General features: G+C 41.7%; 1 protein-coding gene across 2 annotated transcripts in view; it reads left to right on the forward strand.

Moving 5' to 3' along the window:
* The window catches only part of LOC147021705 (oxysterol-binding protein-related protein 6-like), a 214,582-nt gene that overhangs the window by 44,432 nt on the left and 146,811 nt on the right, over positions 1–23,339 (forward strand). The window contains exons 2-7 of one of the 2 annotated variants that reach the window (XM_085891970.1): positions 2,211–2,374; positions 9,595–9,972; positions 13,506–13,628; positions 13,922–13,975; positions 14,262–14,375; positions 15,219–15,365. In XM_085891970.1, the coding sequence (XP_085748096.1) occupies positions 9,892–9,972; positions 13,506–13,628; positions 13,922–13,975; positions 14,262–14,375; positions 15,219–15,365 (519 nt within the window). In that variant the 5' untranslated portion in view covers positions 2,211–2,374; positions 9,595–9,891. The remainder of the gene's footprint in view (positions 1–2,210; positions 2,375–9,594; positions 9,973–13,505; positions 13,629–13,921; positions 13,976–14,261; positions 14,376–15,218; positions 15,366–23,339) is intronic. The other variant, XM_085891969.1, reaches the window with a different exon arrangement.

The following is a 23,339-nucleotide window of genomic DNA, read 5'->3' on the forward strand; positions in this document are numbered from 1 at the left end:
TGCAGCCATGTGCAAATTCCAATCACCTTCTCTGGAAGAGCGAATTAGGGCCAGCAATACTCCCCCAACCATGTCAAAGTATGACATCCATAATGCTGAAAGAGGTCCATTGGTGTGCCGTAGATGTTCACAATATTTCTCAAAGTGTTCCAGCATCTGCAAGAACAATTAATGGTTCAGCGTCTCTTCATATTTGGAACTTTGACGAGAAGTGTCCAGAAGATCACTCAGTAATTCCAATAACTGATCGATCTGGTTCATCTGTGTAGGTTGTTGTTCCTTCAGCCATAGCAGAAAGGGCCTCGTATATATATATATATATATATATATATATATATATATATATATATATATATATATATATATATATATATATATATATATATATATATATATATATATATATATATATATATATATATATATATATATATATATATATTTGTGCGTTCGGAGAGACCTGTTGTACTGTCTGCCTGCCATGACACTCGTTACAGACCCCTCTGCCACTATTCCTGCCTCAATGCAAAGGTCCTGCAGGCCTGTATCCTCAAAACGTTTTCCAAGTATTCCCAGAAAGTTGCAGACCATGTGAAGAATTACTCCGGGATATTGACATCTGTGTTTCCACAGAACTTCTGCCACTTTGGAATAAAGGGCCTGGTCGAATACCACTACAACCTCTTGAAGATGTAGGCTTTCTTTTACCTTCATTGACCTGTTCAAAATCTCAGCTGCTGTCGCCATGCTGGTTGCTGGAAAATTGATTGGGTTAAGATAGCGTATGTTGTGCTGATGAACTGTCTGGTCCTGTCTCATAATGATGTTGATTCCTGACCATCCTGGAATAATTTGGTTTTCCGGGTGCATTTGCTGTAGAAGAATCAAGATCAAGTCCTTTCTGTGGATGGATTTTTGAGGAAGAGCGTGGTATTCTTCAGCAACTGTTTTGCTTCCAGGTCCTTCTCTTTTCCCAGTGTTATAAATTGGAAGCTGTTGTTCTTCATATTTGATGGAACGTTGCTTTTTCTTTTCTATTACAGGTCGTGCTGATTCCAGCTTAGGACCATACACCTTTTGTTGGACAATGATGCCATTGACCCTGTGGCTTGTTCCTGCTCCTGTTGCAGTTACCTCGAGGAAATCTATATTGTCCCAAACGAGAGCGGAATATATGTAGGGGTTAACACAATCAGGAAGTGGGACAGAATCATCTGAGGATGAGGTTATTTTCTGAAGGCTCAAGGCAGTGTCGTTTTCCTCGAGAACAGTATATGAAACTCTATGCCCTAGTTTGTTCATTATCTGGATGATTTCCGAGTTTCCTGTCAGTGTTTTCACTGCATTTGATAGCAAGATGTGCTTCGGTGGTTTCACACGACCACAGGTGACACTGTAGACCAGATCTTGGCCATATGAATCCACTAACAGTTGAATTTTCTGCGAGGCACTGTGATAGCTTGGTTCACCTGAAAGGACACATGATATGAAGATTTGCAGAAGTTCTGGTAATCGGAAGCCACTCCAGTTCACCAAAGCGGGCGTGAAAGGCCACACTTGATCCTGGCGGATCTCTTTTATGGAAGATCAAATTATTTGGCCAGCTTTGATAACAACAGAAGAATCACCAGATGTTACTGCTGTAAGGGTTTCTATCTTGTCCTTGAGCTTCTGGTTCTCTTTCACAAGTTCATAGATTGTGAGAGTGTGAGGGAATACGAGTGTTTTCCCTTTATCATCTTTACAGAAATGTAAAGTATCTGCAAATTCCTTTTCAATATTTCGTCGAATATGCTTCTTGGTGGATTCTTTGGTCATGGTGATCCCTGTGTTTGACATCACCTCAACGACGATTGCTGTGAGATCAATCATCTTTTATACACGAGGATTTGTGAATAAATCATCACGGATAAATGTGTAGAGCGATTCGTTCGCATGTCTTTCAGCCTCGTTGTACAGGCAGTCTTCTTCGGCATCAGGAGACGCATCAGTTGTTGCAGTTTCACCGCCTTTATTAGTGTACTTGCGATAACATGAGTGGTGGTAATGTGCCTCAGCGGCAACTAAATCTCTTGACGCAACTGCTAAGATCTTCGGGTCGCTCTTTTGCATTGCGCACTACCGTATTCTCTTATCGCATCGCAGCTCTGTGCACTGTACAATTGATTCTCTTGTTCTTGATGTTTTTTTTATACTTTTCTCTTTCACAGAATATGCATTTTGTTTCGTAAACCCTTGCTGTTGAAGGCTTTGACCTGGGAAGATGTTTACTGCTACCAAATACTGTGGTTTCACCATCATCACGCCTTTCTCAATGTTTTTCTCAGAGCTGAAGGTCGCGTTTCAATGTAAAGCGTGACCAACACTGTCTATGGTAAACTATGTCAGGCACCTGTCCTGATAGATTTTGAGCTTTCTCCAGCAATGGGGCATGCTGGCGTACACATGCAGCATTTAGCAATGTCTGCCGTGATGAAACATCTTTTGTGAAGTGAGCGGAGCTTGGGAATCTTCCTCTGGATAATGGATAACACAAAAAGGTTTAGATCTTTTGCTTGGTGGTGAATCTGTTTGAAAAGCGGTCTGTGAGGGCTCTTCACCACTGTTAGAGGATTGCATGGCTATTATTCTTTATGCTTGATTGGGATACCTGAAATAAAGCAACAACAATCATTTGTTATAATGAAAACAAATGCAACTTATTGCATGAGTGCAGTCTCAAATTACTACATGAAGCAAAAAAGTGCATTGCAACAGTACAGATTTTTGCATTTCAACCCTACAGACAGACTAAGGAATGAACGATTTTGAATATATGCTATAATATGATTAGATATGTTAGAAAAACACATAATCTATTTCTATCTCCCACCAGTACAATATTTTTAAAATGTTCAGGGATAAGGCCACAACTCAAAACGATGGAGTGAATCATCACTTATACTCCAAACTGTAAGGAATTCCCTGTATAGATTACCAGACAAGTGATGGCCGAGTCCTGGTAGGCCTATTGAGTATCAAATTTCATCAATAGATGGATCAGCCACTGAATACTAACACCTCTACTAAATATTCTAAAACATAACACAAGACACTAATATCGCTTTTTCATTTTGATGTATTCCACTTGTTTTTCTGCATGACAAGGAAGGGTTTGATTACATCAAGTATGGTTTTAATGGAATCCTCATATAGATGAAAACATATATGTAGACAACAAAATCACTCCTTCATGTGGACTATTTCCAAAGTTATGACACTATTTGCTGAATGTTGGATTTTACCTTTTGAAAGAGTTTCAATTTACTTTATCTATTTCAAGTAGTGTATATAACATCATAGTAATGAAATATGCAGCTACATATGCATATTCTGCCATGTGGATTAAAATTTCTCAAATATTGAAAAACAACAGGAATTCAGCGTCGGTTATTTTGAATTTGGCTAATTAAACGCTTCAGCTCCTCTGTTTTGCTTGCTATCATGCATTTCCACAACATAGAGGTCATGAGCTTTCCAATGATACCAAATGCAACCGGGCACTAATTTGGTACCGACAAAGTGGTTGGCCTCATGGACTATTGGGGATACCAGGGTGATCATGAATAATTAATAGGTCACATGGTCTTGCAGCCATATTGGATTGAACGAAAATCTCTTTTTCAATCTTTCTCTTAAACCGCTTCATCAATCAATGTGAAACATCACAGTTATGATCTAGTATTCATGAGGAATATATGTTTTAAATTTCAACCTGATCGGACATATGGTCTTGCAGCTAGAATTATTTAATATTTTAAATCTGGGTTCAGGGATTTAAATCAAACTTGGTACATGTACAATAATGTAGATGGGGGCAGATCTTGTGACGTCGCAACATCAAAGAGTACTCTTCTAGTTTGTAAATAGAGCCAAGGCTCATGAGAACCTAGAACACAGAATGGACCAGCACCCAACAGAAATAAAAGAACAGTGGAAGGAGGAATTGGAGTGGGGGGGGTGCATTGGGGTGGAGAGACGCATCAACAGCAGGGTGGATGGACAAAATCAGAGAATTGGAGGAATAAAGGACAAGGAAAATATTGAAAGCAAGCGGAGGAGGATACAGGGAGTGAACAAGCTGGATACAGGTACAAACTCCCAGTCCCAGAAGTGGAAGGAATAACTGAGGAAGAAGCAAAAATGGGTGAAAAAATTGAAGAGGTGTGTGAGTGGATTGTAGAATCCCAGAAAGTGGGCTTGAATTAGGTTGAGGAGAGTAGAAAATATTAAGGGTGTGTACGGGGGATGACCTGAGATGGTGGTAAATAGTTGTCTTGAAACCCTGGAGGAAATAATGAGATTGAATAGCGAGACTGAGGAAGTTGGTTCCACAGGTGGAGAAAAAGAGTAACAAAGGAGTGGAGGTGAGCTGTAAGCCTGGGCCATTAGGTTTGGAGAAGGTAAAGAAAGTAAGGGGATGTGAGAGAAGGGAGGGTGGAGAAGGTGTCAGGTGATGGTCATGGAGAAAAGAGTAAAATAAGGAAATTAAAATTATTGGGTGGGTGCTGCAAGGGAAAGGGAGTAGAGGCACTGCATCCTTTTTATGTAGTTGGCCCTTTCTTTGTCCAGCTATTGTCTATTTATTTAATTTTTAGGATCTGTTTTCCTTTGTTAAGCCGCTGTCACACCTTGACGATTTAGCCAGCGTATGCCGATTTATGAAAAAAAATTTCTAAAACGCTGGCACATGTTGAATACGTTATGGGTACGTTTTGTATACGTTAAGACCACGCTGAAAAACACTGCCATAAGTCGAAGTACGCTGGCTTTAAAGGTTGTACTTTTGGGTTGTCCTCAAATTTTTGAAATTTTACGACTTATGCCGGCATATGACTCGCACGTTCCGCTACGCTGGCCATAACTTGTAGGCACGTTATGCGATCGTTGACACACGTCGACACACGTTACTTGTAAGTTACTTTTAAGTCGAAACACGTCGAGGTAATGTTTAGCGTACCCGAAACTTATTTCTAACCTATGAGTAACGTTTTGTAAGCACGCTACACGAACGTTCACATTTCGCAACACGTTACTTGAAAGTTCCTCATACGGCGAAACGCGTCAAAGTAATGTTTAGGGTACCCGTGACTTATTTATAACCTATGAGTAACGTGCTTGGGGATTATTTGTAAAGCATGTCCTACGCACAAATACATATGTAGACGTATTTGACGTCTTCAGGACGACAACAGAACTTAATGAACGTGTTTCTAACTTACAGATACCGTATAATGGCGTATTGGCAGTGATTGGGGAAATTGGTATATAAAAAGGGGCTTCGCAGGAGGAACCCGTCTTTTTTTAGACCGTGGTGAGTACATGTCCATGTCATTCCGAGAGATGGAGGATACGGCAACGCTGAGACGACAATACCTACCTGTCCTCGAACATCATCATGACATCATTGAGTTGACACTGCACCAGTTGCGTGCCAATAGAGCTGGGAGAAGACCTGAACGGAGGAGAAGGAACTGGGTGAGACCATGGATCGGGAAGCGACGCCATTACGGCATATATGACCAGCTCATGGTGGAACTCCGGAACGAGGACCAAGCGTCCTTCATCAACTTCCTGCGAATGCCCCCAGCGATGTTCGACGAGCTGCTAGCCAGAGTGGGTCCAAGGATAACCAAGCATTATTATTATTAAATAATTTCAATAGTTCAGGGGAAGCGATTTAACTCGTTCAATGGAAACGATTTCAATTGCCGAGCACCAGCATCCACAAACAATAGGCGAGTGACAGCCATTTATTAAAAGTGAAGGTGCAGCCTATGAATAGAAAACCCCACGTAATCGTCGACGATACGCTGCCACGCTATGCATAGGTTCGACTATCGTTGGGCATAGGTTATGGACGCCTAAAACACGCTAATCAATCGTTGGTATAACTTATGTATAAGTTATCGAAGCGTTCTGTGTTCATTACTAGTACATTATGCATTTGTCCAAGTCGTTTTGAATACTTTTAAAACTTAAACAAAAACATAGTTCATCGTGGGAATGACAAAAAAAAATTAGCCGAAAAGAACATCGAACAATGGTGCAAAGTAGTCTCCTATTCGTGGACGCAACGAGGATCCATCATCACCCACACCCTCCCCATCACGCTCACCTACTACTACTGACATGGACATACTACTACCAATACTACGACTACTGACACGCTCACCTACGACTACTACTATTACTAAGACTACTACTATTACTACTACTACTGACACGCTCACCTACTACTACTACTGATACTACTGACATTGACATATACTCAACATGGAGTTTGGAACACTGACGGGTTCCTCTTGTGAAGCCCATTTGTATATACCAATTCCCATAAACGCTGCCAATATGCCATTATACGGTAGATGTAAGTTAGAAACACGTTCAGTAAGTTCTGTGGTCCTCTGGAAGACGTCAATCAAATTCGTCTACATACGACAATGTGCGTTTGAGATACGTTAAGCATAGGTTCAAAGCACGCTACTCATAGGTTCAAAGCACGTTACTTGTAGGTTAAAAATTTAGTTTCGGGTATGCTAGACATTACCTCGACGTGTTTCGACTTATGAGTAACTTACAAGTAACGTGTGTCAACGATCGCGGAGCATGCAGAGAACTTATGCCAGCGTGTGCGGAACTTGTGAGCCATACGCCGAGTACGTCATAAAATTTTCAGCATTCTTGAAATTTCACGACGTACTAGACGTACCACGGAATATGACAGCGTACTTCCTCGTTTTTCAGCGTGCTCCTAAAGTATACACAACTTACCCATACCATATTCGACGTGTGTCAGCGTTTTACACACATTTTTCATAGGTCGGCATACGCTGGCTAAATCGTCAAGGTGTGACTGCGATCTTGATACTTCCAATTTTCAGGCGGTTATGATTTAAATCGGCGTGCGACAGGTTTTTAACAGAGAACGCCACGAGTTTGTCGGCGATACGTGCAGCGCGCTATTCCTAAAGGCCCGGTCACACCTTGACGTTTTAGCCAGCGATGGCAACGTATTAAAATGTATGTAAAACGCTGACTTACGTTGAACTTTTGATGTTTTTTTTAAAGATTCGGACGTATTTATAACGACTTGGTCTTATGTATAACGCATTGGTAACGGACACAGAACGTTTCGTTGTGTTATAGATAACTTATACCAACGAATGCTGAACCTGTTGTCAGCCTACACAACCGATGCCCAACGATAGTCTAACTTAGGCATAGCGCGTTGCACGCACCGCCGACGATGTCGTGACATAGCCTATAAAAGGCTGACGCACGATTCGAATCATAACTGCCATAGAAATGGAAGTGTCAACATCGCGGTCACACCTTGGCGATCTTGCCAGCGTATGCCGACCTAAGAAAAATGTGTCTAAAACGTTGGGGCACGTCAAATACGGTATGAGTAAGTTTGGTATACGTGAGTACAACGCTAAAGTACGCTATCATACGTCGTAGTAAGTAGAGTACGTCAAGAAATTTTAAACATGTTCAAAATTTTACGACGTACTCGGCGTATGACACACGTTCCGCATGCGATGGGGATAGGTTGTACACACGATATGTGGACGCTTACACACGTCCACAAAGGCTACTTATAAGCTACTCATAAGTCGAAACACATCGCGGTAATGTCTTTTTTACGCGAAACTTATTTCTAACTTATGTTTGACGTGCTTTGAACCAATTCTTTACGTAGTCCCAACACACATCGACGTATGTAGACGTATTCCAATGACGTCTTCCGGTCGACAAAAAAAAAAATTAACGTGTTTCTAGCTTACAACTGCCATATAAAGACGTGTTCCCTGCGGTTTTGGGACTTGGTATATAAAAATGGTGTTCATAAAAGGGGAGCCCAACAGTGTTTTCGAGTCCTTTTTGAGTCGATGTCCATGTCAGCAGTAACAGTATCAGTATTAGTATTAGTATTAGTAGTAGTTTGTTCATGTTGGCAGTAGTAGGTGAGTGTGAGGGGGAGGGTGTGGGTTATGATGGATCGTCCTTGCGTTTAACGATTTAACGACTTAAATGATAAACTCAACGATTTAAATGGCTGCATCTCCACTATTGAAAGTAGACGCTTGCGCTCAACAATTGGATATTTTTTACACTCAACGACTTTTAAACGGTACCACTCAACTATTTTCATTGTTTACAATGAACGATTTAAATTGCTGTCACTCGCCTTTGTTTTTTGCCGCTGGGGTTTGGAAATTTGAAGCGTTTCTTCTGAATGTGTTAAAACGCTCAAACTCGACTATTTTAAATAGACGCTGCCGATGTACAATTGGAATCATAGCCAAGCTAGACATCGAAGTGTGAACATCCTCGTCATGCCCAAGAAAGGTTTGAAGAATGCTGCAAATAAGTGTCCTGGCCGTGGCCGTGGACGCTGACGCAAGGACGATCCATTATACCGACGTCTTTCAGCCTATGAGTAACTTAAAAGTAACGTCTGTCGACGTGTGGCAACGATCGCGTAACGTGCCAACAACACGTTAATCATAGGTTAGAAATAAGCTTTGGGTACGCTAAACATTACCTCGGCGTGTCTCAACTTATGATTAACTTACAAGTAGCATGTGTTGACGTCTGTCAACGATCGCAGACCGTGCATACAACTTGTGGCCAGCGTAGCGGAACGTGTGAGTCATACGCCGGCATACGTCGTGAAATTTCAAGCATGAAAAAATTTGAGGACAACCAAAAAGTACAACGTTTAAAGCCAATGTACAACGACGTATGGCAGTGTTTTTCAGCGTGCTCTCAATGTTATCAAAACTTACCCATAACGTATTCAACGTGTGCCAGCGTTTTAGAAAAAAAATCAAAAATCTGCATACGTTGGCTAAAACGTCAAGGTGTGACCGGGCCTTAAGTTAAACTATCTTTGGGCATAGGTTGTGAACGCCGACAACAGGCTAAGCATTCGTTGGTATAAGTTATCTATAACACAACGAAACGTTCTGTGCTCCTTACTAATATGTTATGCATACGACCAACATGTTATGAATACGACCAAAACTTAAAAAAAAAACCTCAAAACTTCAGCGTACGCCAACGTTTTACATACATTTTTATACGTTGCCATTGCTGGCTAAAACGTCATGGTGTGACAGCTCCTTAAGCTGAATGTGTGATATTTCTCCACATCAACCAAGAAAGCTGACGTACAAGTGTAAATAATTGAAAGTTTGAGACGAGAAGTTTGAGCATGTTTTGAGAACTAGTTTAATCAACCTTTGAACAAAAAAAACAAAAAACCCAAAAGTGAAGTGTGTGATTTGTCAGCTTTCTTGGTTGAAGTGGAACTGAACATTGCAAATAAACACAATGACTGCACAGCAGTACCAGTAATCAATGATTCTCAAAGTGCTGTATTGTACATTGGAACAAACTTCCAGTGTTCACACTTAAAGTCGTGAAATGCAGCATCCTGACGAGTTTGTCAGCTGAGCCATGCAAGGGAAGAAATTGCTTATTAACAGAAGGTCAGCAAACATGCCATCAAATATTGCAATAACCGACAGCACACTTCTCTTGCAGGTAGTTTTTCTTGGGAGCTTGAGGACAAGCTATTCCCAAGTCAGCATGCGCTGAGGAATGTGCCATGGAGGATCATTCTGTCCTTGCTCACCTTGCTTGGAGCATATGCTGACCTCGCTCATTCTGGGAGGCTCTGGCTCAATCAATTTTGACGCCTGAGCAAAATTGGCGGATTTACGGTGGAGGCCTCGCTTTGGATTCACTGAGCTACCTGCCAATTGTCGTAGTGATTTAGTTCGGCACTTCCTGCCACCCGTTGCTTTGCCACCGACACTTGCCCCACACTGTTAGGCCAACATGAGTAGTGATGGCAAAAGCTCCGGGGTTGCAGAGCCGCAAAGTCCCACACTTGAGCGAAGTAGCGTCTCATCCCAGCTGGTGAGTTTTACTCTCTCTTCTCAACAAGTCAACACCACAATACAGTCCACCACTTTTGCATGATTTGTTGATTGCAGGTTTCCACTATACAATCAGACCTTAATTTTGTTTATTTTTATTTTTTCCTTTGCTTTTTCTTCAATAGCTACAGAATGTGACATAATAGGGTACATGGATGATACAGGTAAATGGGCCATAATAGTAGTGTGTTCAGGTGATTACGGTATTTTTGTTCAGAATGAGTGCGCGAGGCGAGATGACATGCTCTATGACTGCTGTTGCAGTTCTACAATGCAACATGGTGGATTTGGAGCTCCATTTGAGGATGCATATTTTATTTATTTTGACTGGAACTCGATACCTGTATAAATGTACTGTATGGCTTTTCAGAACAAAGGCAGGTAATGATAATATGTCATGGAAATGGCAATTACTTTTTTGTGCCATCACTGAGGGAACCTGCAAATACACTTGATAGATCGAGTGAGTTCCTTGTGCCCATCATCTCCACCACCGAAGGTGAATCAAGGTTATGTTTTCACCTGTGTTTGTCTGTCTGTCTGTCTGTCTGTCTGCCAGTAAGCAGGATATCTCAAAACGTTATGGATGGAATTGGACAAGATTTGGTGGACAACTTGGCTGTGTGCCAAGGACTAATTGATTAGATTTTGGTGAACATCCACTTCTGGATAATATAATTATTTAAATTATTCTTCACTATTGAGTGATAGGGCCAAAAACGATTTATAGCACAATATCTCAAAACATTGTGGAAGGATTATGATCAAACAAGGTGGATGAGTTGGTTAGGTAACAAAAACAAGCTGATAAGATTTTGGTTCAGGTCTGGATCCAGATCCCGCCCATCAGTGGGATACGAAACGTAAATTGTTCCGCCTGGCGGAGGTATGCGCTCTTCCAAGTGTCATTCTCCTTATTATTGTATTCACAATTCATACTACAACGGAGGCTAAATTCAATTTTATGGTTTGCCTCAATTTTGTCATAACCATCTTCATCTTAGAAGTGTTTACCTTTGAAAGGTATGCAGAAAAATGAATGAATTATGGTGCAAATGAAGTAGGGAGTTGAGGGGAGAGGGAGGGGTGAACTGTCTTCAAGAACAATGTGTTAGTGGTCATCTACATATGTGTGCAACATGCCATAATTTTAGATTTTTCCCTCTTTCTTATACACAACTCCCTTTTCTTTCCTTCTTCTCCTGCCTCAATCCCTTTGTTTTTTTTTTCTATGCAAAGTCGAAGCTCCTGGAAGAGCAAAAACACAGAAAAGACAAGAACATAGCAGAACAAAAATAACATAATGGAAAGGGGGGAAAGACACTGAAAGCAGTGTGGAGGGACACTTGGAGGAATAATGAGAGTTAGGTAAGTGGGGGAAGGGTGAAGAAGATGAGAGAAAATACAATAACCTGGAAAGGAAGGTTTGGGCTTGGAGAAGATTAATGATGGGAGAAAATAATGACTGGTTTGGGGATGACTTGAGTTGGTGGTGAATAGCCATGTTGAAGTCATCAAGGGAAGAATGGGATTGAACAGAGTGAAGAAACTGTTTCCACAGGTGAGAGAAAAAAATGAGAGGAGGTAAGCAGAAAACCTGGATTTTTGGATGTTCACCAAAAGTGGGTTACTGGCAGACCATGTGCACCCTACGGAACACTGCAGGGGAATGGTGGTAGGGGGGAGTGCGGGGGTGGGGGGAATGGTGGTAGGGGGAGTGCGAGGGTCAGGGAAATGGCGGGAGGGCGGAGTGCGAGGGTGGGGGGAATGGTGTGACAGAGCATGGAAAGTGCAGCGGGTGAAAGACCAGAATGGAGGATGACAGAAAGGAGGTCACAGAAGGCTTTCTGCAATGCAAGAGTAACAGGCCCAGAGACTCAGCTTCTTCATGGGAGATTTCAGTGAAAGTTAGGGCCACCATGGTGTCGACAGCATCATTATGTGCAAGGTATGTTTTCATCCTTTTCTTGATGTTCATTTTAAAAAATTTATTTACAATTCTTACCCCTGCTCTTCCGCCATCTGTCTATTATTGCAGCGATGACCCATTTATCCAAGATTATCATTACCATTCAAGGTTAACTCTTCATAAAGCTGATGCTAATTATCCATGTTTTGACATCAGTCCATCAGGTGCCATGTTTGCAACAACAGCTTACGTGTTGATGTGGAGTGACACCCAAGTCGTTTTGTAGGCAGCTGATGGACTACATGAACCAAAAAGAGATGCTGGTTACATTGAGTTAAAGATCATTATAATGTTCTCAGAAATGAGAATGCATTCTGAATTCCCCATGGTTTTCCTGCATTAAATCTATGCAGGCTACATTATGGCTTTTATGTCACAGAGGTCACCTTTTTATGAGGTCACAGAGAGATTCTGGCGAAAGTTTGTAATTCTACTTTAGGTTGAACCTTTTATGTTACCGATATTCCATCTTTTCTATGTTATGTTTGTTTTTCTATGTTATATCTTTTCTGTGTCACTAGAACGCCACTCAGTAGAGCACATAGTCTCGCCTCGCGTGCACATTCTGAACAAAAATGCCATCGTTAACTGAACACGCTATTATTATGGCCCATTGCTATTATTGCCGATGTACCTGTATTATGTCACATACATTGCCATTATCCGTAACTTTATTGATTAATTATTAGGATATTTAACGACCACTTGTGTGCACATTGAAGCTGAATTGCATCAATGAAGGTGCATATGAAAAAAAATTCAAACCATATTCCCCATGGCTTGTCGATAACTTATTCTGGAGAGGAAGATTGTTTAACATTTTTATTTTCAATCAAATATGGCTGCCAGACCACATGACCAATGATGCCATAAATTTAATTCTTCACTCGCATCATGTCGTGCATCAGATATATGAAGTTTTAAATTATTCGGGCAAGGATTTGGATTCAACCAGTTATGGCTGGAATACCATTTCACCGATAACTTCATCATTATCACCCGATATACTTCGTAGGGAGTTCATGAAATATGTCAAGTTTCAATTTTTTTCGTTGAGCAGTTTCAGATAAAAAGATGTCCAGTTTTTCTCCTTTAATCCAATATGGCTTGGAACAAGTTGGTCCATACCATGTGACCAATGACAGAGTAATCAATAATATTTTCTCCAATAGGAGTCCCTCCTTTGTTTAAAGTTTGGCATCGATTGCAAAAGCTGTTGCAAAGAAAAACATTTTCAAAGCGAAAATATATTGATACAACACACACTCACAAGAACACACACACACACACGCACACACACGCACACTGCAATACTCTTGCATCTCCTTCAGGGTGAGACTAATGATCACCAATTTTAAGTTTTCCAATCTTCTGTCATGTATAGTGAACTAATTATCAATGTCGTAATTGCCTCCAGAATGCATCACTGACAAACAAAAATGCAAAAAAGATATAGTAATTTTAAAGTCCTCCTTGCTGCACCATATTTTTTTGTTATGTGTGACTTTGCCACCTAGCACATATTGTTATTATTTTGTAAAAAGGATGAACAAGATGCCTGCGAAGCTGTTGAACTGAAGGCTGGGTTGAACACTCATATTCACCTTGAAAAGCATAAGGGCTGGCTTTTTAAGAAGCGTAAATGGCCATTGAAGGGTTGGCACAAGGTAAGCCTGGGCCATTTGCTGAATGGATGTCCATGGATAATTTAATTTGCCTCTGAGGCAAACCATTTCTCATCCATGACTTTCCCACGATGCATTTCCTCTCCTTTTTTTCTGGCTTTGTCACATTTCCTGATTTACAGTCACTTAATAGTCCTTAATCAATCAATTACTGTCCTGCTGTTACTCATCCCTTGTTTTACAAGCATTTGATGAGATAGGACTGTATAATTGAGATGTCTGCTTTTTATATTTCCATCTAAACTGATTTGCTTTGTACTATGTTGTACTTGCAGCGCTATTTCACACTGGACAATGGAATCCTCAAATACGCCAAATCACAGGGAGATGTATGTACAGATGTAACCATCAAGGATGGTTAAAGGATAATCCTTATTGTTGACAAATATTTCTTAGTGTTTAAATTAAGATTTTTTGCTGCTTTTGCTGACATGTTCAATACCACACAGGTGAAATTTGAGTACATAGTTGTTGGTTTTTAAGGAGGGGTTTATAAATCTGTTTGATTACATCTGATCCAGTTTTATAATATAACTTTGCTTTGTTTTCAAAATAATAGGGGTTGAAGGATTAAGGATTTGTAAGTTGATAAAGTGAGAGGTAATTCTTCTGTAGATGAAGCGTGGCAAGCTGCATGGGTCCATGGATGTCAGTGCTGCTGCTTTGTTGATCAAAAAGAAAGCCCTCTGCATTGACTTGGACAACGAGGAGGGTATTTATCACCTGAAGGTACAGTGGGTGGTTCATCATAAACCCATGTCAAATGAAAAGCAGTCTAACCGAGCAAAGGCATGTAATGACAGGTGTAAACAAAGGTATCTTTCATTTTTCTGGCAATATTGTCGAGCTAATAAATGTGGTAATGGAAGCTTTACCTTGCCCAGAAAGTATCGTAGAGTTTCAAAACAGGAAGTGACATTGCACATATTGAAACATGTGCCTAAACGTTGCCACAAAACTCATGACTTTGAGATCCTTTTCTTGAAAAAAAAAATGGAAGGGACTGTGGAGTGGAAAGGAAAAGGATTGTGATCAGTATGGTTTGAAATGTGCGTGATTCATCTTTTGTTAATTTTGATATTTTAAAATCCTTTTACCTCCACCACCGAAGCCACCGAAGGTGGACGGAGGTTATGTTTTCACCCCTGTTTGTCTATCTGTCCATCTGTCTGTCTGTCTTTAAGAAGGATATCTCTAATAACTCTGGCGAAACTTGGTGGACACGTTGGGTGTGTAACAACGACGAATTGATTCGATTTTGTTGAGGATCCGGATCCAGGTCCAGATCAGAGAATTTTTATTCATGTTTCAAGCAATTGTTCACCATGGAGAGATAGGGCCAAAAATGATATATAGCATGATATTTTAAAACGTTCTGGACGGATGATTCAGACAAAACTTGGTGGATGTGTTGGGTAAGTGACAAGAACAAGCTGATTATATTTTAATTAGGAACTGGATGCAGATCCGTCCTATACAAAACATATGTTCAGCCTGCCATGCCCAATATAGAGGTATGCACTCTACCGAGTTCCATTCTAGTTTATACATGCTTTTTCATACTGTTTACAGTTCAACTCAAAGGAGGATTTTGAACAATGGTGTTCCATCCTCCGTAAACATCGACAACGAAAGATCAGTATCATTGACCCTTCATCGTTCATGGCTGGAGAGGGAAAAGGTGTTCATAGCATTTCTGACTGGGCTGTCAAAAGCAAGGTGAGTCAAGCTTTGCCCTTGAGACCTTCAAGCCAATGAGGTGTGGGAATAACTGTTTAATTGTGGTTTTTCATCTCACAACAATGGCAGGTGTGCCAGACACCACTTTTTAAAATAATTTTTTTTAAATAATTTAGCCAAAATTATCAGACCATACTAATCCATTTTTGTTTCCAAATGCTACTGATAATTTGTTAGACTACAGGAAAATATGGTTGGTAGTAAAAGTGCCATATATTTCATTTATTATCAATGCAAAAACATAATTTTTTGATCCCCTGCTTACCCGCCTTGAGTGGGTCGATGGTTGAGTGTGAAAAGCTTTGGTTAATTAACCTCGCTGTACATAAGCGGAAATTTACATACCTTCCAGGGGGTGGCAAACTCTCCAGGATCAATTATAGTTTTAAAGCATTCACAACTTATTGACAAGCATTTCATGAGACCAGGTCCACATCAGGAAATCGGGTCCCCTTGATCACCCCCTTGAGCTTGGGGAATAGAAAAAATATTCACAAGGGGCCAAGTCTGGTGAATACGGGGGTTGCTCCAGACTTGGCACGTTCCTCTCCGCCAGAAACATTTGGATGCTCAGGGCACAGTGGGCAGGGGCGTTGTCACGGTGGAGCACCCAGGCGTTGTTCTCCCATAGATCCCTCCTCTTGTCCCGGACTGGTCTCATGAGGTGCCCCCAACATGCCCATATCCTGATACTCTGCCTACAGTATATGTTGAACCATCACCACACACATCTCATACGCCAGTGGATCCCCCCAACATGCCTATTACCTCTCACTCTCTCTCACTCTCACTCTCTCACTCTCTCACTCTCACTCTCTCACTCTCTCACTCTCTCACTCTCTCTCACTCTCTCTCACTCTCTCTCACTCTCTCTCACTCTCTCTCACTCTCTCTCACTCTCTCTCACTCTCTCTCACTCTCTCTCACTCTCTCTCACTCTCTCTCACTCTCTCTCACTCTCTCTCACTCTCTCTCACTCTCTCTCACTCTCTCTCACTCTCTCTCACTCTCTCTCACTCTCTCTCACTCTCTCACTCTTGCACTCTCTCACTCTCTCCCATCCACAGCCTTCCCTTATTCCACTCCCCCTCCTTCCAGTTTGTATCTAATAAACATATGGCTCTAAAGTTCACATTATTGTTTGGAAAAAGTCTTCAATAATACGGGACTTTCAAAATGCCGCATGACTTAAGTGGCTTAAGTTAATTTAAGAGGTCAAACCTTCTCGTGAAAATGGGGTGAAATATTCTGTCACGAGCTCCCAAACTAATTTTGAAATTTTGGATATCCATAAATCAGAAAATATTTCAGAGTTCAATTAGGATCATTTATTGAATAATACACATGTGCGGAGGGAGTGCCTGTTGTAAAATCTCCAAGCACTCTCTAACTATAGGCAAAGTTTTACTGAGTTTTATATTATTACTAACAAGGCATGGTCTATAACAATAAGCATCATTTCCAAGAAAACTAATTAATCAATATCAAACTACAAAGAGCTTTGTAAAGCAAGAATTAATTAAAGCAGAAAGGAAAAAAACAGCTCCATATCTGGCCAGGGGGGCCCTGAGGCAGCATGTGGGAGTGTGACATCACGGCCTCTGGTCAGGCTATGTGTGGGCCAGTGTAACTCCTCATCGAGATAAGACACCAAAGGCGTGCAGTATTTACCAAAGTCCTTGACCACTATGGACAAATCTCCTTGTTCAAGCATTTCTAAGCATTATTTATTGAATCCACCAAGCATGCAAATTTAACTTTATTTCAGTTTCCACACCAATAAGCAGTGAACATATTTAATTGGTTATTTTTTTATTTTTGGGAGTGATTGAGGCAGCTGTCTGTTTCTGACAGTGTCCTCTTTAAAAACTCTACCAGGGACCACACCAGAAAGCATGTCATTATTGATAATATGGATCTTTGTCCGAGTAATTCTGGGAATCTCACGACATTGTGAAAACCTCTGGCCTTATTTACTTTAACCAATGTATACAAAGCAAGTCGCTGAGGCAGGTGCCACCTGCTTCAGCGGAGAACTATGAACCGGCTAAGCAACGTGAGGGCTAAGCAAGCAATTTTGTCCACTACCACTATGGATTTATTCTACAAAATTTCATGGCGATTAGTGTATATATCTCAGGGTCGCTCAGAAAGTCAACTTTTGACCAAAACATCAAAAAACATTCGAGAATATTGGATTTTTTTTTTGTTTCAAACACTATTATTCCACAAGTTACATAAAAAGATGCAGCACACTGCACTCTGCACTACAACACTGTCATAACACACGTCACATTTCTCTGTCCATTATCCTGTCCTCGGCCTAGTTCATCAAAAGGGCCTTTGATGGCTCAGGAAGGGCCTTGCGATGGTTCGAAACAAGTCTGAGTAGGTATTGTTTCTGTTCCTCGTCTTTCGTGAGTGTCTCGTTGTACTGCTGGACGAGTCGGATACCGTGCTCGGCAGTGTCGTTTACGACTTTCAGCCTCCTACATGCCTGCTGGAGCTCTGTGGAGCAGGGATGACTCTCCCACTTGTTCGGCGCTACCTTCAGGAATTCGGAGGCCTTTTCGCGGCTTTTTTTCACACAGCAGGGAGAAGAAGGTCATCGTTCATTCTGTAACCAATCCTGGGATTTGTTCAGGCCCCGCAATCATGTCTGATGGAGGAATTGGTCAATGGTACTCGACAGCTTTTGGTCTGGACAAATTGGTGACCATCTTCGACTTCGTCTCCTCGGTCACGCGATCGTCGAAGAAGGCGAACCCCACCAAGTGTTCCGACAGGTACCACATGTGGTTCACGAACGCTTTAACTGTCTTGTCCGATAATTTCCGATCCGGGTAACGTTTGAGCACATTCATGAACTGGATGTCGTTAGATGGAGCCCGGACCCCAATGGGTGTCTCGTTTCAATATTTTTACGTACGCCAGGCTCACAAACAAGGCAAAGTCCAGAATATTCTTGCTTTTATTTTTTGTCAGTTTGAATTGATGGTGGAACAAGTAAATTTTTATAGCGTATATTCCTTTAGCCATCCATCGAGCGTGATGCATCGCTCCTGGAGCCCGGAATCGGAAGGATCCGGCATCCGCATCGCCACCTAGGAATAGGAGAGATATCTTCAGCAATTCCAGGTAATCGTCCCTTGGTTGTTGTTGGGTGATTGCTATCGGTAAATAATCCAAATCTCCACTCGCAGCTCAGCGAGTACTGGATCATCAAAAACCATACACACGTCGTACTGGTTATGATCCAAGTCTGCCCATTTCTTCTGGAAGCGTTTGAACAGATGATCGTCAGGGCCAGAAGTTCCACCGAATTTGCAGGCATAGGAGAGCGACAGAACTATTTCATGCATGTGGTGTCTACATGCAACCCACACGATTTCTCTCTCCATGTAGTTCTCTAGTCTGATGCAAGCGCCTCGATGTAGGCCGGTATTGCTGCTCGTAGTATCAAAGACAATGCCATGAACCTGATCTTTGACTCCCCATTTTTCAATGCAAGCATTTGCTTGCTGTTCGCCTTTTCCACTGGTTGCTTTTGGGACACCCAATAGCTTCTCTTCTCCGTTACCAGTAACCAGCACCGCGATACGGTCGACATTTTTCTTTGAGCCGTCAATATCTGGTAAGAGTTTACCATCCCAGTGACGAAGAAGAGGTCCTTTCAGGGAGAAGTCGTCTTCCTCGGCGGCAGCTGCTTCTCTACGTCCCTCCATATGAGAACGTCGTACAGAGCTCTGTGATAGGGTGATGTCGCCGATATCGTGACCGAGGGCCTTGGCGACAGCTCCGGCCACGAACACAGCCCCGCGATCTGGCAAGTTCACGCGATCCAGCGCTGCTACAACATCCAGAGATTGGAAAATGTTATTTGGTTTGGGATTGGATGAAGTAACCGAATGAGCTTCTGTTTTACTGCAGCCAGGGGTCTCTGATGACGTTGAGGGAGCTATATATTCATCCTCCGGACTTTGATCCAGATTCACCTGACGTAGATGATAGCGGTTCGCTTTCAGTTACCTTCAGCTTGCGGCTTTCCCTTTCAGCATAATGTTGCCGAGCTAAGTCTTCATTTTCGTCTCTTTTTCGTTTATTTTCCTCTCTGGAGTGGGTGACTAAATCAGCTCCAGCCACGCTCCTAGAGAACACACTCTCTCGCTGACGCTCCAGGAAGTCACGGTCGGCACTGATCACTATTTCCGACAATGCATTGGCTGTCGCTACGTCGAATAACTCCTCCAGGTCTGAGAGAAATAGATCATTATTCATTTCACCAGTGTCGTTGTCCCTTTTGCGATTTTTCTTTAGTTTTAGATATCTCTCGTAGAGCTTTTTCAGCTTACGTACGCATGCATCTGGACGTTGCGTGGGCAATCTCGCTCTATTCCACACCTCAATCACTTCACAACACGTGATTCTATAGCTCTCAGCCAGAGTCTTTTTCTCGGTAACATGGTGGAATTGTAAGAGGCGTAGAACATCCATTCCACGTGGCAATCTTCCGGCAGAAAGCTGTGATATCGATGCTCCCAGTAGCCAGCTTTCGGAAGAAGAACGGAGTCCTGGCTTCAACGCCATCACTCAACCTAAGCCAAAGAAATGATGGACCAAAAATATCACATGATCAGCGCAATATATTATTGAAGAGTGTGGCTGCTCTAGACATGCGAGTTTAAAACCAACCGCCCTCACCGTTCCCGCTCGTGCTGCCACCCCCTTCCATCGCTGTAACGGAAGCACCACCACGCCGCTGGTTTGGCGGCGGGGGGGGGGGGGGAAGCAGGAGTACCAACAATCCATCTCAAAATTACGCAAATTTCACTCATCAGCCAAAAATCTTCATCTTTGAGCGACCGCTAAACTTTATCGTAGGACCACAACAATTCACAGGCAAATAAGTATATCATAGTGAACAAAAACAAGCCATGTGGAGGGAACATTCAGACAACTTTATATTTTTCATATTGATCATGGACCACCCTTTTATATATATATAAATATATATATATTTATATATATATATATATATATATATATATTTCTATATATATTTATTTATATATATATATATATGATCCTATTCGCCATTGATCAAATCAAGTTGTATAATTTGAAACTTATCCGAGCAAGTGTAAAGATAAAATATTTGATGTTGGTAGCCAGAATGTTTACATTAAACATTTGAAATCAACTTGCCTTGTTTTTCAGCACTTATATAACGTTACATATAATAAAATTTGCGTGTTTAATGATGGTATGATATTGAACGTAATTTTGTTTTTTGTTCTGTGCAAGCTGGTCACTATAATGCCGTGGCATCTGATGTGAATGGCAACAAATAGCTTGACTTGTTTCCCATGGGCAGTATATTATACAGGAGGGCTCATTGCTTAGTTGTATCAGGATTACAGCTTTGAATAGAGATGCCGTATGTTGTTCTTCAACTTTGTAACTTTCGATGCTTTCTATCTTTTATCCCAGCATTAAATTAGGTCACAAAATAACATTAAAAAAAAAAAACGTTGACAATCATATGTAACAATTTAAAATGTACTTCACACCTTCATAAAAGTAGTTTGTCTGCAAAATACGGGAACAATTTGGAAAAGACTTGCAATGTTACTCCGGTATGAAAAAGATTTGCACTGTCACCGTTGAGCTCTACGACGGGAAATCTGAATATCAGGTATAATTGCTGATGGCTTGGAGCTGGGAGCTGGGAGCTGAGGAGGAGGCAAAGGGGTTTTGTGTTTTGGTACCGCATGGATCTAAATTGTTCACATGAGAAACCAGATGAACATAGAAAATCTGAGAAGCAATGCCATTCAATCACAGGCTAAGCAACTCGTTCAAAGCAAACAAATAAATCTACTTGTTTTCCAAGATGAATGGACTCATGATGTTGTCATAATTCACCATCTACTCTTCTTGAACTAGGTGTTTTATTTCGATGATGAGGCATTTCAAACATCTGCTTAGTATTTGTGGAAGTGTTAACGCACTTTTCAGCACTTGTATGAACTGGATTCTGGGGAGGATGTCAGAGAGATCAAGCTTCGGTGCATCATTTGGGAAAGTCAAGATCTCTGACTGACTGTGATTTTGCAGATGATGCAGTCATCTTTGCGGAGACTGGATATCATTTTGTGGGCACTCAAGGTGCTGTTTAAGGAGTCGGAGCCGCTGGGTTATGAGTTTCCTGGGTAAAAACTAAGATCCAGGCTTTTAATGACATCTTAGATGCTGCTATCCTGTCTGTACCTGTTTGTGGTGAGGATGTTGAGGTCACAGAAAGATTCTCTTACCTTGGCAGTGATATTCATGTCTCTGCTGGCTGTGAGCCAGAGGTCAATAGATATCTGGGTCGGGCCTGGGGAGTCATAGATTCACTGGATCATGGGGTGTGGGGCTGCCGGTACCTGTGCAGGAGGATGAAAGTCCGAGTCTTCAGGTCCTTAGTGCTTCCAGTGTTGCTCTACGGATGTGAGACTTGGACTCTGACTGGGGATCTGAGAGGGAGACAACTCCTTCAGTACCAAGTATATTCGGAGAATTCCTAGGCTATTGCTAGTTGGACTTTGTGTCCTACGAGTGGTTGTTGAGAGAGACTCAAATAAGATTTGTTACCTGTACAATCCGTGAGCGTCAGCTGCAGCTGTATGGACATGTGCCTCTTTTCCTGACGCTGATCCTGCTCACCATATTCTCTCAGCGAGGGATACTCATGAGTGGAGGAGGCCAATGGGCCGACCACGTGCATCGTGGTCGCAGCAGATTGATCAGAATCTCAACGAGATGGGGTTGGGCCTGGCATCTGCCTGGGGGATGGCCAGATGGATGTTCCTAGAGTACTGGCGGAAAGTGGACACAGCGACGTGCTGCTCCGGCGTATGCTCCCATACCTGACCTGACCTAATGCAATTTATTGAGTGAGTTACAACCCTCATGTTCGTCAGCAAAGTTTGTCATTTTCTTTAGCAGCTCTAACCCTTTGTTCTTGGTTCATGGTGAGACTTCCAGCCAGGCAGTTTCTTTGACTATATCACCATGCATTTCGTTTTATTACCTCTTTCTACGTACATGGCCCAAAGCTTTTACAGCACCTTGTACATATATTTGAAATGAAAAAAGGGCAACATTAGAGGGTACTGCCTTCTCATAGACTTGAGCCTTGTACATGAGTGGCAAATTATGAATATCGCAGGCACGACCCCTGAGCAGTGGAGCTGCAGAGGGGTGATAATTCATGGATTTGATCTTGTATCCCTGTGGTTATCAGTCTGAGTACATTTCTACCATGCTGCTGAGTTATTCAATACTGCATCAAAGGCAGCAAATGACCTGATGGTATTACAATTTCCATTTTTAAAAGGAGCTATTTTCTCCACTGAGAATTGTGAGATTACTCGAATGTGAAATTTAGAAGAATTGTATTTCGATGTTGGAAGTGTGAAAATGATCATTCGTCTCACTTGAAATTCGATTATCTGAGTGACATGTCTGTAGCAAAGGACCTCATTTTTGATCAGAAGGCAGCCCTGTGATGGCTATTGCAACAGAGCTCCTGGAATGTTCTCGGTGTGTGCGATAGGTGGTTTTTCAAAGACGCTTGTGACATGTCATGAGATCTAGATGCATAATTTTGCACCACAGTCATAGCAAGCCTTCTTGGATTGGAGATATTTTTGGTGTAACTGCCAAAAAACTATGAGGTTTGGACAGAATGCTGGAGGCAATAGTATTTTGGGACCTTGTGGGTTTAATTTGTGTTCATTTTCTTGAAAGTAGGAAAAGTGTCTTTCCACAGTCCCGTACTATTATGGCCTAATGGAGTAAGACAAGCAATATGGTGACTGCAGCTAGTTATACTGTCTGAAGGCATGACTTTACTGCATGGTAATTGATACTCGCCTTTACATGGCAAATGAGGTTCCGCACTCCTAC

This window comes from Eptatretus burgeri, chromosome 8, assembly GCF_056783735.1.
Source record: "Eptatretus burgeri isolate ZD-2024b chromosome 8, Ebu_testis_v1, whole genome shotgun sequence".
NCBI lineage: Eukaryota > Metazoa > Chordata > Myxini > Myxiniformes > Myxinidae > Eptatretus > Eptatretus burgeri.